This window comes from Pimephales promelas, chromosome 2 (genome assembly GCF_988280905.1).
Source record: "Pimephales promelas chromosome 2, fPimPro1.hap1.1, whole genome shotgun sequence".
Lineage (NCBI taxonomy): Eukaryota > Metazoa > Chordata > Actinopteri > Cypriniformes > Leuciscidae > Pimephales > Pimephales promelas.
This window is the reverse complement of record NC_142770.1, coordinates 42,060,837-42,075,420: the sequence shown is the minus strand read 5'-3', so window position 1 is coordinate 42,075,420 and position 14,584 is coordinate 42,060,837. Positions and strand designations below refer to the sequence as shown.

General features: G+C 40.9%; 1 protein-coding gene across 1 annotated transcript in view; it reads left to right on the top strand.

Annotated features, from left to right (window-relative positions):
• Positions 1 to 14,584, top strand: part of LOC148997433 (NACHT, LRR and PYD domains-containing protein 3-like) — a 41,599-nt gene that overhangs the window by 18,867 nt on the left and 8,148 nt on the right. Inside the window, exon 4 of the mRNA XM_089122566.1 lies at positions 4,277 to 4,447. Within this exon, the coding sequence (XP_088978692.1) occupies positions 4,277 to 4,447 (171 nt within the window). The remainder of the gene's footprint in view (positions 1 to 4,276; positions 4,448 to 14,584) is intronic.

Below are 14,584 nucleotides of genomic sequence, written 5' to 3'. Positions count from 1 at the left end.
CATATGATGCTCCTGGACCACAGCGGTGGGCATCACCTGACCAAGGGAGCGAGCGACCGCCTCCGTGACCCGTTTAAGGACAAGGTAGGCGGCAGGCTCTCAGCTCGCTTGGTCCGTCACCTCCTCGTGCACATTCCTGAGCAGCTAGCTTTGTAGGTGCTCATCATATGCAGGGCGGAGGCTGCCTGTCCCGCCGCTCTACAGAATCGCGCCGCCATAGACGACGAGAACCCATAGGCTTTGGAGGGGCATCTGAGAGCAACCGCCGGTTGACCGGGGGAGCCCCAGCGTACCCACAGACAGCCGCATCGCCGAGGGGAGGAAGGGCGGGGAACTAAAGCACGCCTTTTTTTTTTTTTTTTTAATTATTTATTTATTTATTTTTTAGTGCGTGTCAGTTCCGCATGCAACTCGGGGAAAAAAGGAAATTGGGGTTGGCCGTGGCCGTAAGGCGGCAGCGTTACCCAAAAACCAATTATTCAGCCGCGAGAGATCGGGATGGGGCGGAGTTCCACCCCCACCCGATGCTCACGGACGCCCGAGATAGCACGGCCCTCATCGCGGGATCAGACACGGCGGCGCTGACGCTCCCGAGGGAGGCAACGCGGCCGCATCCTCACTTCCCGAGGAGTCAAGCCCGCCTAGTGATGCTGTGATCGACATCGCATCATCATCTGGAGCGCTGCCCGAAGCAGCCGGTGCCACCAAAGAAGCAACCGACTGAATCGAACTAACGCTCGCTGGCTCTCGCACTGAGGCGGGAGGTGTGGCCCGAGGAATCGTCGGGGCTTTGTCCCACACCATCACCGTAAAATCACCAGGTCCCCGGGTCGACGGGCCCCCTATGGAGGAAACCGATCGAGCGGGGGGGGGACCGGGACTCTCACTCAAGTGAGATCATTGAGTCTCGACCTCAGTGTAGAGATGGTCATGTTCCCACAGAAGGAACATGAGTCATCCACGAACGCTGCTGCTGCATGCTGAAATGCCCAGGCATACAGAGCAGCGATCGTGACCATCAGATGACGACAGAAATCAACCACACCCAGAAGAACACGGGCGAACCGTCTTTAAAAAGACGTGCGCGTGCAGCTCTTTCAATGAGAGGAGGAAATTCACTCTTTCAGCGCTGAAGCGACCAGGGAGAAGCGCAAAGTCTGGCAGACCACTGCTCAGATCGCAGGCGATGCAGAATCTCGCTGGGTACCGCCGTCACACCAACACTGAAGAGGACGCTCGTCTCGAAGAGTCTTGAACAGTGCTTTCAGGAGTGAAGAGGTTCTCTTGGCTCCGAAGCGAAAACATACTGCGGTTGCGTTCACTTCCTCCTTTTATACTCACGGAGTAGGGCGGAGTACGCTATGCAAATTTCCGCAGCCCCAAGGCATTGCATGCCATTGGCTCGTGTTTAAATACTCGAAGAGGATTGGCTTTCTATGCGAAACCCCCAATCTCCGTCACTTCTGACGTAACTCGAAGTGACTACGAAAGGGAACTCCTATGTCGTTGTGGAGAGCTCAGTGTAATGAGTGCATGGTTCTATAGCAACGACAGCCATGGGAAAATCTGTACGAATTTTACTATTAATAATAAAAGATAAGCTACTGTGCATTATAAATGTCAGGAATGTATCTTTATTGACTCATTCTTTTTATAGAGATGATTTAAATGCTGAAATATGAGGTTTATCTTTATATAAAAACCTTTTTTTTGTGTTAACCTTTTTTAAGTTTAGTAGGTAAGATGAAAGACACTCCTTTAAAACAAATCTTTAATGTTATTAACTTGGTGAATTGATTTAACTGTGTATTAGGCTTTTTGAACAAGATTCTGTGTATGTGATCATTTTGGTCACCATATTATCTAATACTTTTCTTAATGATCAACTAAAATCAACTTTAATTATGATTTTTTACAGTAGCCTAATATGCAAATTTTTTAATGGGGGGGGGGGGGGGGGCTCGAAGGGGGTCTCGCCCTGGGTGTAATTCAAAGTAAAACCGCCACTGATGGTGGGCCGTTATCGGCGTTAACTTGCTGTGTTAAAGTGAGATTCTTGTCGAGTGATAAAAAAATATTGCCGTTAATCTATTCTCAAAGTTGGGTTGGGAGCTGGGTCTATACTATACAAGCTTTGATGACTTTTACCTTGATATATAGCGCAGATGTATACCTAGCCGTATTGCACTGTAAGGGGCATTTAATACCAATCTGTTTATCCAGACATTAGGAAAATATCAGTCAATGCATTTTATATTTAATATGAGGGAAATACACATCTGTAACGGACGTGACACAAAAAAAAAAACCTTTAGGTGTACAAAAAGTAATAATACCCATCAGTTGAAGAAAGGTTGGCTCTCCACGGAACATAAAATATTAATTTTGTATTATTTTTTTATGTACGCATTTATGAGGGAAAAACAATGTTATGTGACAGTTCCCCGTTACGGACTTGACCACTCTGAAAGCGGCACTGAAAGACTGCTTTAAAACTTTCACATTAAACATAAAGCACAAAGCCTTTCATTAAGTTGAATTTCGCTTTGTATTAATTTTATGTTAACTTTAATCAATGTTTCATCAACCAATTGCCTAGATTTAATAAATAAGAACTAAATATAGCAGACAATAGATAATCACGACACAGAGGCGTCAGCGTGTGAACTGAAGCTCGTCTTGTGAGTCATAAATGAACCGAAACACAGCGTATAAGGCAGGCCTACTTGCCTCAGGAGTACAATGGGTGCTATGAGGTGCGACTGTATAATGTAGAGAATAATTACGAAAATGGAGAGAAAATATAAATCGGGCGCATTAAAAGGAAAAGAACGAGATAGTCTTTATGTTTTATTAACATTGTCACCACCCTTGGACTATCCGTGTGTTTTGATTCACCACGTGTTCCCATCGTCTGAGTTCTCCGTCCTCATCTGTTACCATGGACACTAATCACCTCCCGCACAGCTGACTGTCATTTGTTAATCATCTTCACTGTGTATTTAGTTCCTGCCTGCCTTCACTCCCTTGTCCGGTATTGTTTGTGTTTTACACGCTGTCTTCCTGTCTGCCTGTTCCTGAGTGTCATTTATTAAAACCAGTGTTTATTCTATCTTCCTCCTCGTCTTCCTTGACCTGCCCCGTGACAAACATGAGCTTACTTGGCTCAACAAGTGACACTTTATTACATATGGTAGCAGAGAGCCCCATGATAAAGAGTCTAGCTCCGCCTCTGCTCATCTTACAAACTACCTGCAAGGTTATTTATTTGGGTAGCATACATATTCTGAATGCCTTCATGAATTCAAATAAGCCATTTTAATCTAGATTAATTCCAAGATTACCGTGAGATTAATCTTGATAAAAAAAATAAAAAAAATCCATGCCCACCACTAAGGCATAAAAAAAAAAATGTTCAATTCCAGTCTCCGACCGACCCTGTCAATTTATGTGCGACCCAAATTTATTTTATGAGCTTGGGGAAGAAATAATACACATTTAAAATCAGCTTGTGTGTGTGTAACATGCTGGGACACACAAGGTGGTAGAGTACATGTACAGGTAGGCTATGTTATTGAAAAACAGAGTCGCCTATCCATCGCTACTGTAATGTAAAATTAAAAAAAAAATAAAAATAACAAATAATTTCCTTTCTATCCCTTGCTGCCACTGGAGAAAAAAACAAAAAAACCTACCAACCCATGACCTCAACTGACAACCAAAAAATGTTATGCCTAATATATATATATATATATTAGGCATAAATATTATTATGCCTAATATATATATATATATATATTTCAAAAAATGTTATGCCTAATATATATATATATATATATATATATATATATATATATATATATATATAAATCTTTTTTTTGGAATTCTATTAATCGATTTTCAATCGGTAAAGCTTTAATTGCGATTTTGTGCAGACCCCTAATATTAAGTGTCCCCAATTAAGAAAGACAGCGGCAACACTGGCAAGAACCTAAACTCTATCAGGTGACATAAATAGAGAAAATATCCTATAGATAACAGCTTTACACAAATATTTTTTCAAACATGCTTCAATTTGTCTTGGAAATTTGTCATTGTATAAAAAACACTATTGTTGAGGAAATTGTAGTTTTTAAAGGTAAATGTTAGTTTAACTCAGCCTCTTTGCTGTATATGCTGTTTATGTATTAAATAAGTGGAAAATTTCATTAATATTAGTATATAGAAAAAGTATTGTATGTGTTCAATCTAATTCTGTGTTGTGACTTTATTGTAGGTTAAATGATTGTAACTTAACAGACAAAAGCTGTTCATCTCTGGCTGCAGTTCTTGGATCAGACACCAATCTGAAAGAGCTGAACATGAACAATAATAAACTGCAGGATTCAGGAGTGAAGCTGCTCTGCACTGGACTGAAGAATATAAAGTGTAAATTGGAGATACTGAGGTAAGTTGAGCCACAGGAGTCACATGACTAGAGTGAGGTGCAATGACTGACAGGACGATGCCGGAGGCAAAAGCGCAAGATAACTTTTGTGAAAAAGATCTTTTATTTATTTGTTACAATGTGGGTATACCATATCAATCCTGTCATTGTGCTATTTTATTGTTGTTGTGTATAAAGGATTATTATGCTCTTAGGGCTAATTAATACCTGGTGGCAACCACCAAAGATTGTCAGATCAGAACAGTAAAGGATGCCCGTTTAGGAGGAGCCAGATGCACACACCACTCACAGACCACCAGGGCTGGATTAACCATTAGGGCAACTGGGCTCTTGCCTCAGGGGCCCATGACATCTAAGGGGCCCTGGGCACCAGGGGCGGAGTGGCAATCGGGAGAGTCGGGAGTTTTCCCTGTTGGCCGGTTGTGTTTCGAGGCCGCGAGGGCCGATCTGATCAAATTTATTTATTGCAAGTTGGCCATGCGCACTTGGGGCCCAAGCGAGGGGAAGAATTTTTTTTTTTTTACTTTTTAGATAACGGAGCGTATGTTTGCACTAAGTGCCTGTCTTTTTAGCAAAAGAAGCTTGTCACGAAATAGCTACGGTGGCGCAGGTCGTAGGGCTTGAAGCTTTTGATGCTCTCGACCCGAGTTCGAAACCGCCTTTTTCTGAACTCTCTCTTCTCCCTTTTCCCAACACATGAGATGTAAAATGTATACCCTAACATAAAGGTCTCTAGCGCTATATTTTGCCAACAAACTAAAATCGAAACCATGATATGGCTTTGTGCCTTTATAAAACAGCACAACACTTTAAAGGGTTAGTTCACCCAAAAATGAAAATTAAGTCTTTAATTACTCACCCCCATCCTGTACCAACCCCGTAAGACCTTCGTTCATCTTCGGAACACAAATGAAGATATTTTTGATTAAATCTGAGAGCTGGATCAGTCCTACATAGACTGCCTAAGGGACTGGCTCTTGACGGCCCATAAAGTCATTAAAGAAAAGGTTTAAATATTCCATGTGCCTACAGCGGCTCAATTATAAGTTTATCAAGCGACGAGACTACTTTTTGTGCGAAAAAAACATAAATAACGACTTTATTCGACTATTCCATTACTTCCTTATGGGCACATGCGCGAGAACTGAGACGAGGACGTTCTCCTTCGACTACTTCTTGTTACCGGCTGCTCACGCCCCCACCAGGGGAGAAAAACAATCCAACCGTCTCCATTGATTTGCATTGCGAGAGGCTGCCTCCTTGTCATTTATGACTTATAACAAAAAACAAAACAATGTTTAAAAGCTGCTGTGAGACAAAGAGTACAGCAAACAAGCCAAATAACCCAGAAATTGTTTTTTTTAAGCTGATGGCTACTACTCTGAGAAGCACGCCCATAATTCATAATTTAACCTGAATCTATTTTATCTGAAATTCTGTACGTTGATTTATTTAATTTTTTTGTATCTGAATTTGTGAGCATTGAAAAATATTCATCGAAATTCAGGTTTTTAAAATGGAAATTTTCATAGGCCTGTTTAAAGTTGCAGTGTGGGATTTTTAGCGCCATCTAGCGGTTCGGTTGCGAGTTTGCACCAGGTTTGCACTAAGGGCTTAGCCCACTGCTCACCCCTCCCTTTCGAAGAAGCCATTGTTTCTGTACCACAGTCCATTATAAACCACATCATGGATACAGTTTACAAAGCCATAGTCAGGTGAGGATCAAGGGTTTTAATATATAATTTAATATAATAATAGTGATCAGCTGATTGTCTCACAAACGTAACCAGCAGCACATTTCTCCCCACATATAGCAAACCCATAATACAGCGAGGGAGAAGAACCACATGAAACTATGCAGCTATATATTTTTTCTAACAGGGTAGTAAAAGTTTAGCTGGCTAATATGAGCTGTTACTGTGGCTGAACTGGTTAAAGCATAAAATCTTGTTTAACTCGACGCGTCCGCATGAGCCCAAAGGTGCGCGCGGCAAAAATGACATGATTGTAACAGCGTGCGCATTTCCGCATCCCATAGACACCATAAACTACACACAATAGGCTTTTTCTATGATTTTGAAAACTCTTCGCGATCGACTTAGATCTCTTACAAGATCGACGGGTTAGTGATTCCTGTAACATACTGTTTTACGATCAATGACATGAGTACTAATCAGCTGTCTTACGAACATAACAGCACATTTATCCCCACATAACCCATAACACAGCGAGGGAGAACTAAGTTACATGAAACAATCCCAACTACATATTTTACACTACTGTAGCAAATGCAACATATAATAATATACTTATATACTATTCTCTACACTACTCACAAGGGAAAAGTCACTACTCACAGAGTTTATGGCTAGTTTCTAGCTTTCTGCTGCTTCTCTTTCAAGGTAGTGGCGAAACGCGTTCTGTAGCGCTGTGTGTTCGCGTTCGGCTACGGTAGAAAGATGACGTCATGATATGGCGACCTTCATAGAAGGGGATTCCCGTGGTAATGGAGATATAAATGTCTCATTTTAAGGTAATAAAAACATTACGGTTTATTAAGTAAGTTCTTTATACACCACTGAAAACATAGTTATGGATGTCATATTGCATTTCTGTTACAGTTTTTCTCAATTGTTTACACACAAATTCTGGTACTTGAGACACAATGACCACAACATGTAACTCATTCACCAACCCCCTGAACCAATTCTGATGAACAACAAGCACAATTCCTGCTTTACACTCAAATTGCAGCTCTAAAACACACTTTTTTCAAAACACTACACACAAATTCTCTGCATTTGGCACAATTTTCATGCAGAAAATCTCTTCTTTGCACGAGGAACACACTACCATTCAAATATTCACACTGACTCGTCACATGGACAAACACACGTCACACAGTTTTACAATTAGCAATCAGAGCTTTAGCATAAAATACCAAAACCGAAGAGAGGATGCAGCATAGATTTTTACTGTAACAGCATAAACATTTTTTACTGTAGTTTTGTATGTAGACCACTGTATGTGCAACTTTGTGTTGATTGGGGAGTATGAAATGTGCGATCTATTTCCCATTGTTTTTGTGGGAAAAATACAGTAAAATATATTTGTTACCATGTATTTCTTGGTATAGAAACAATATTCACAAATATTTTACAACACACTTATGTATGTAATGTCTGTAGTAAGTGTAACCCTGAACAAAAAAGGCCCAATTCATTATGATGAATGGAGAAGAAGTGTTTTACACTGATCATAGTGTTTTACATTAAGCACATCAGTGTTCAACTGGTTCTTATAAATGTCTATTCATATAATGGTTTGTGTGTGTCATTTGAAAACAAAATAACATTTTGAGAATATATAACATTGTTTTGAATGTAAAGTTTCATTTTGCACTAGAATTGAGGGGTTTTGCCGATTGTGTGTGTGTTTTTAGATTTGTGTGTAGAGTTCTGAGAGTATGAGACCAAATCCTGTGACCAAAATAAGGAAATTATACTTATAGGTGATTTTAATATAAATTGGGATGATAAACATGGTAGGAGAAATCTCAAGCGATCCACGGATTATTTCGATTTAGAACAGCTTGTTGAAAAGCCAACTAGAATAACAAATAACTCTCAGACAAGAATAGATCTTCTATTTAGCAATAAGCCAAACCGAATTATTAAGACCTTTAATTTTTTAACTCGTTTATCAGACCACAATATGATTTTATTTTCAAGGAAGCTTTCAAAAAAGAGGTTTCTAAAAATAAATAGTCCCCTTCATTCCTCTGATGTTAAATTCAATTTTATACCTAAGAATCAAAGAAAGAATTTTAATGCCTTGAAAATGGTTGATTGTGAGCCAATACTTTGCTCAAATGATATAGAGAGCAGTTGTAATGCCTTTAACAACAAGCTTAATGAGGTAATGTTCTCCTTTACCCATAGGGGGAGTGGCAGGGCTAGGAAGAAAAATAATCTACCATGGGTAAATCCAACTTGTAAAAATTTATTAAAAATAAGAGATGTGTTGCTTAAACAATATCTGAAATCTGGTTTGTCCACTGATAGGGAAAAATGTACACACGCACGTAATAAAGTTACACAAACCTTAAGAAAAGCTAAGGCAGACTTTTTTGACTCCATTATAGAAAGTACAAGAGGTAATGGGAAAAAAACATGGCAAATTTTAAATAAATTATTAGGTAAACACAATAAAAAGGAAATTAAAGCCATTGAGTTAGCTGTGGATAATGTCCGGATTAGAGATCCCATAACTGTGGCAAAAACGTTCAATAATTATTTTATAGATAGTATATCTGAAATAACAAGGCCCTGCGTTTCCTCAAAAATTCTACCTCGACCATTAAATGAAGATCAGCCTATTTTTCAGATAAAAAATATAACGGAGGTAGAAGTAAAGAAGATCATTGCTGCCCTTAAAAACTCCAAAGCTAGGGATGCCCATGGTCTTGACACTAACTTTTTAAAAACTTATAATGATGCTTTGGTACAACCTATTACCTTTATGGTTAATCAATCAATCAGTCAAAGGGTAGTTCCATCAACTTGGAAAGAGGCCATTATTACACCAATTTTTAAATTAGGATCAAAAACACAGGTTGCCAATTACCGTCCAATTAGCATCCTGTCAATAGTCTCTAAAGTTGCTGAAAAGTGGATAGCAAAACTACTTGTTGAACATCTGGATAAAGGTTTCACCCCTCTGCACCGTATGCAGTTCGGTTTCCGGCCAAAACACTCCACTGAGTCGGCAAACTGCTGTCTGATCGAACAGATTAAATATTTATTGGATAGGGGTAATTGTGTAGGAGCGGTATTTTTAGACCTTAAAAAGGCGTTTGATACAGTCAACCATCAAGTATTGTTGACCAAACTTACACATTTTAATTTTTCTACAGATGCTATATCGTGGTTTCAATCATATTTATCAAACAGAACACAGTGTGTTAATATACAGTAGATGGTGTTAAATCTCCTCCTCTTAGTAATCATGTTGGAGTTCCACAGGGCTCAATTCTCGGTCCTTTATTGTTCTCAATGTATATTAATGATCTGCCAGATATTTGTTTGGACTACAATGTGCAGATGTATGCAGATGATGCTGTGATTTTCATTCATGGAAAAGATAAAAAGACAATAGCTGCACATCTTACAAAATCACTAACTGAAGTTCAAAAAACTCAACACTCTCAATACCAAAAAGACTGTGGTGATGATGTTTACGAAAAAATCCTCTGTGAAGTCAAATACTTTAAAAACTGAATTTAAGACACTCACGAAGCAATTGCTAGCAGGAAATAGATCTTCCGTGTTTTTGGGAGAGGAGGAATTGGAGTTGGTAGCCCAGTTCAAGTACCTTGGGGTTATACTAGATTCAAACCTCACTTTCAAAAAGCACATACAAAAAGTAACAAATACAATACAATTTAATTTACAAAATTTCAAACAAATTAGGTCCTATATTACAACCGACGCTGCTAAATCTTATCTTCATTGTATGATTTTTTCCCATATTGAATATTGTTTCACAGTTTGGTCTTTTGCCGGAGTTACTGCATTAAAACCCTTTAATCAATTATATAAAAAAGCAGTCAAGGTATTTGACAGGAAACCACAATCGTTTCACCTTTGTCCAATTCTAGAGAAGTACCAACTCCTAAATTTTGAAAACCTAAAAATTTTTAAAAATAGTTGCCTAATTTATAAATCTATGAATGGAATCGCCCCACCGCCCTTGGGGGATTTTATAAAAAAGAAAAATAGTGAGACTAGGACAAGATCATTTACCCGGGGGGATTGTGAAGTACCATTTAGAAAATCTTCGTTTGCACAAAATGTTCTCTCTATTAAAGGCTGCACACATTGGAATAGTTTGCCAAAGGAAATCAGAGATAGCCCAACTTTTGCTTCTTTTAAGAAACAGCTTAAGAGATGGCTGAACAAACATCAAAAATGTAATCATTTGGTATAAAGGTTGAATTTGATAGGTAGATTTATTTTAAATATTTATAATAAGCATCTTCGAATGTCTACATATATAGCAGTTTTTGTAATGGGTACTGCAATATATTCTCTATAAGATAGGCCTATAGGAACTTTTATGATTATCACTATTCTTAATTTATTTGTGTATATGTGTGTATGTATGTATGTATATATATACATATATATATATATGTGTGTGTGTATAAATATATATATATATATATATATATATATGTGTGTATAATGTATGTGTATATGTGTGTGTATGTGTATATATGTATGTATATATATATATATATATATATATATATATATATATATACTGTATATATGTGTATATTTTATTTTACATGCGTTTTCTTGATATGTATATTGTGTGTCTTTTCTATTTATTTTTGGATTGTGTTTGTCTGTGTTGGGGGACAACGGATGGAAATTAGCATTGTGCTAAATCCGGCATATTTACGTTCGACTATGTTTGTACGTTCATTGATATGCATTGTCCCATCTAAATAAATAAATAAAATAAAGTGACACTTTATTACATATGGTAGCAGAGAGCCCCATGATGAAGAGTCTAGCTCCGCCTCTGCTCATCTTACAAACTACCTGCAAGGTTATTTATTTGGGTAGCATACATATTCTGAATGCCTTCAATGCCTGAATGCCTTCATGAATTCAAATGAGCCATTTTAATCTAGATTAATTCCAAGATTACAGTGAGATTAATCTAGATAAAAAAAAAATCTATGCCCACCACTAAGGCATAAAAAAATTTAAAAAAAGTTCAATTCCAGTCTCCGACCGACCCTGTCAATTTATGTGCGACCCAAATTTATTTTATGAGCTTGGGGAAGAAATAATACACATTTAAAATCAGCTTGTGTGTGTGTAACATGCTGGGACACACAAGGTGGTACAGTACATGTACAGGTAGGCTACTGTATGTTATTGAAAAACAGAGTCGCCTATCCATCGCTACTGTAAAGCAAAATTTAAAAAAAAAAAATTAAAAATAATTTCCTTTCTATCCCTTGCTGCCACTGGAGAAAAAAACAAAAAAAAAACTACCAACCCATGACCTCAACTGACATCCAACCGTAACCAAACTTTTTTAAAAAAATGTTATGCCTAATATATATATATATATATATGAATCTTTTTTTTTTTTGTTGAATTCTATTAATCGATTTTCAATCGGTAAAGCTTGAATTGCGATACAAATGTGAATCAGTTTTTGTGCACACCCCTAATATTAAGTGTCCCCAATTAAGAAAGACAGAGGCAACACTGGCAAGAACCTAAACTCTATCAGGTGACATAAATAGAGAAAATATCCTATAGATATAACAGCTTTACACAAATATTTTTTCAAACATGCTTCAATTTGTCTTGGAAATTTGTCACTGTATAAAAAACACTATTGATGAGGAAATTGTAGTTCCCTTTCGAAGGGAACTCAACAATACGTCGAATGACGCTATGGGGAACGCCTCAGGCATGACGGGTGTCTGAAATCAAATATCAACTCACAGTAATCAGGTTGACCGGCGACAGCCCGTGCATCATCAGCTTGAATGATGAGCGCGTCAATCTGGATGTATAAGAAGGGCGCCTTGAAACCGTGACAACATCTTTTCGTCTTCAGGGACTGTTTGTCTGTGTGATAGTATCAACGATTAAGCGCGCAGAGACGTGGAGAAACACTTTGCGCGAGTGTGCCGACTTGTGTCCAGATATTTGACACCGGAGGATTCACACGATCTGTGCGTGTTCTGCCTGAAAGAAGAGCATGTGCGGGAAGCTCTCGAGGGAGTTTTTTGCGCGAACTGAGAGTTTTCCTTTCAGAACTCTCTGCTCTCGTCTGACCCACTTCTCGAGGGAAGTGGGCGCGGCATCTGAACCCCGCGGTTCCGGTTCCCGCTCGGGCTGAGGCTCAGTGGCGGTTGAGCTCGTGGAGCTTTCAGATGGAGCTGGCAGATTATCGGGAGAGGGGCGTTAACCTCGCGGATGATCTACCAGCTGACGAGGGTGAGTTACAGATTAATGTTGAACATCTAAGAAGAGAGAAAATGAGCGCTCTCTCTCTTTGGTGAATCTGTAACTGTTCTCTTTGGGCAGGGCAGGAGTTGGCTGTAATATATATATATATATATATATATATAGAAAAGGATGTCAGTTTGGTTGAGACCGAATCATTTCAGCCCTCCTGCCCAGTGTACGCTGAGCTGGTTGACATTATGGGGTGCGCCTCAGACAGATTGCTGTTGCAGTGGAGGCGCGTCTGGGAGGAACCCGCTCATGGTATTTTGGATGGCTGGTTCCTCCCCACCCATAAGCCACCAGCCCGGATGAGCCTTCCATTCGTTTCCGATCTCCACGCTGGGATCGAGAGGGTATGGAAGAATCCGTTCTCCTCACGTCTCTATCTGCATCAGCGGGCTAGTTTCGCTGCTGTGGAGGGAGCCGTAGAGAACGGATAAGTGTCGAGGCCGCCAGTGGACGAGACGTTGGCTAACTATCTCATCTCTGGTTGGTCCTCTTCACTAAGAGCTCTGACCCTGTCATCCAAGCTGCTCAAGACATCTTCATGCTTGAATGACAGAGCGTACACGGCAGCAGGTCAGGCAGGTGCGGTTCTGCACGCCCTTGTGGTCCTCAGGCCTACCAGACCGATCTGTTGCGGGACTCCGGGCCACCAAGCAAGCTGCTGTTCTGTCGGTGCTATGGTGGCCACGGAGAGACATCTGTGGGAGCTCCCACATACTGTGGTTGCCAGGTTACAGGCCTCACCAGGCCTTCCTGGTTATGAGCTCCCACTGATTGTGGTCACTGGGTTACAGGCCTCACCAGGCCTTCCTGGTTATGAGCTCCCACATGCTGTGGTCGCTGGGTTACAGGCTTCACCAGGCCTTCCTGGTTATGAGCTCCCACATACTGTGGTCGCCAGGTTAAAGGCCTCACCAGGCCTTCCTGGTTATGAGCTCCCACACATTGTGGTCGCCAGGTTACAGGCCTCACCAGGCCTTCCTGGTTATGAGCTCCCACATACTGTGGTCGCCAGGTTACAGGCCTCACCAGGCCTTCCTGGTTATGAGCTCCCACATACTGTGGTCGCCAGGTTACAGGCCTCACCAGGCCTTCCTGGTTATGAGCTCCCACATACTGTGGTCACCAGGATACGAGCTCTCACGTACTGTGGTCGGCAGGTTAAAGGCCTCACCAGGCCTTCCTGGTTATGAGCTCCCACACATTGTGGTCGCCAGGTTACAGGCCTCACCAGGCCTTCCTGGTTATGAGCTCCCACACATTGTGGTTGCTAGGTTACAGGCCTCAAAGGGGCCTTCCTGGTTATGAGTTCCCACTTTCTGTGGTGGTCAGGTTATAGGCCTCACCAGGCCTTCCTGGTGATGAGCTCCCACACATTGTGGTTGCTAGGTTACAGGCCTCAAAGGGGCCTTCCTGGTTATGAGTTCCCACATACTGTGGTAGTCAGTTTACAGGCCTCACCCAGCCTTCCTGAATGTGGGCTCCCACATGATGCGGTAGCCAGACTACAGCCTCACCACCTTCCCTGAGCACTTTGCTCCCACTCTGTGGTCACCAGGCTTCAGGCTTCATTTGCCTTCCTGGTTGTGAGTTGTCACATGTCAGGTTGCAGGCTTCACCAGGCCTTCCTGAATGTGAAACCCCCACTTTTCGTGGTCGCTAAGTTGTAGTGGTGAGTCTTCACATGTCAGGCTGCAGGCCTCAGCGGCCTTCCTGAATGTGAGCTCCCCATGCATTGGGACTATCGGTGTTAGGCCTTGTCAGGCCTTCCTGATTATGGGTTCCCACTTGTTGTGGCTGCCAGGTTACAGGCCTCAAGTTCGGCCTTTCTGAATTCAGAGTGAAGTACACTAACCCCTACTTCACCTATTATTGTGGTAAATCACATGACGGGATGTCTTGTGTACTTTCTAAAATCCATTTTGTATGGTAAGGGTCACGCGTGGTATGCTTCGGTCCCTTCTTATGTGGCTCAGACCCCGGTCTTCCCTTGGGTCCCACTTTAAGTGGCGTCCTGTCACTGGCTACAGGGACGCCCTTCTCTGGCTAACTTCTGGAAGAAGTAGCTTCCACTTGGTGGAGTAAG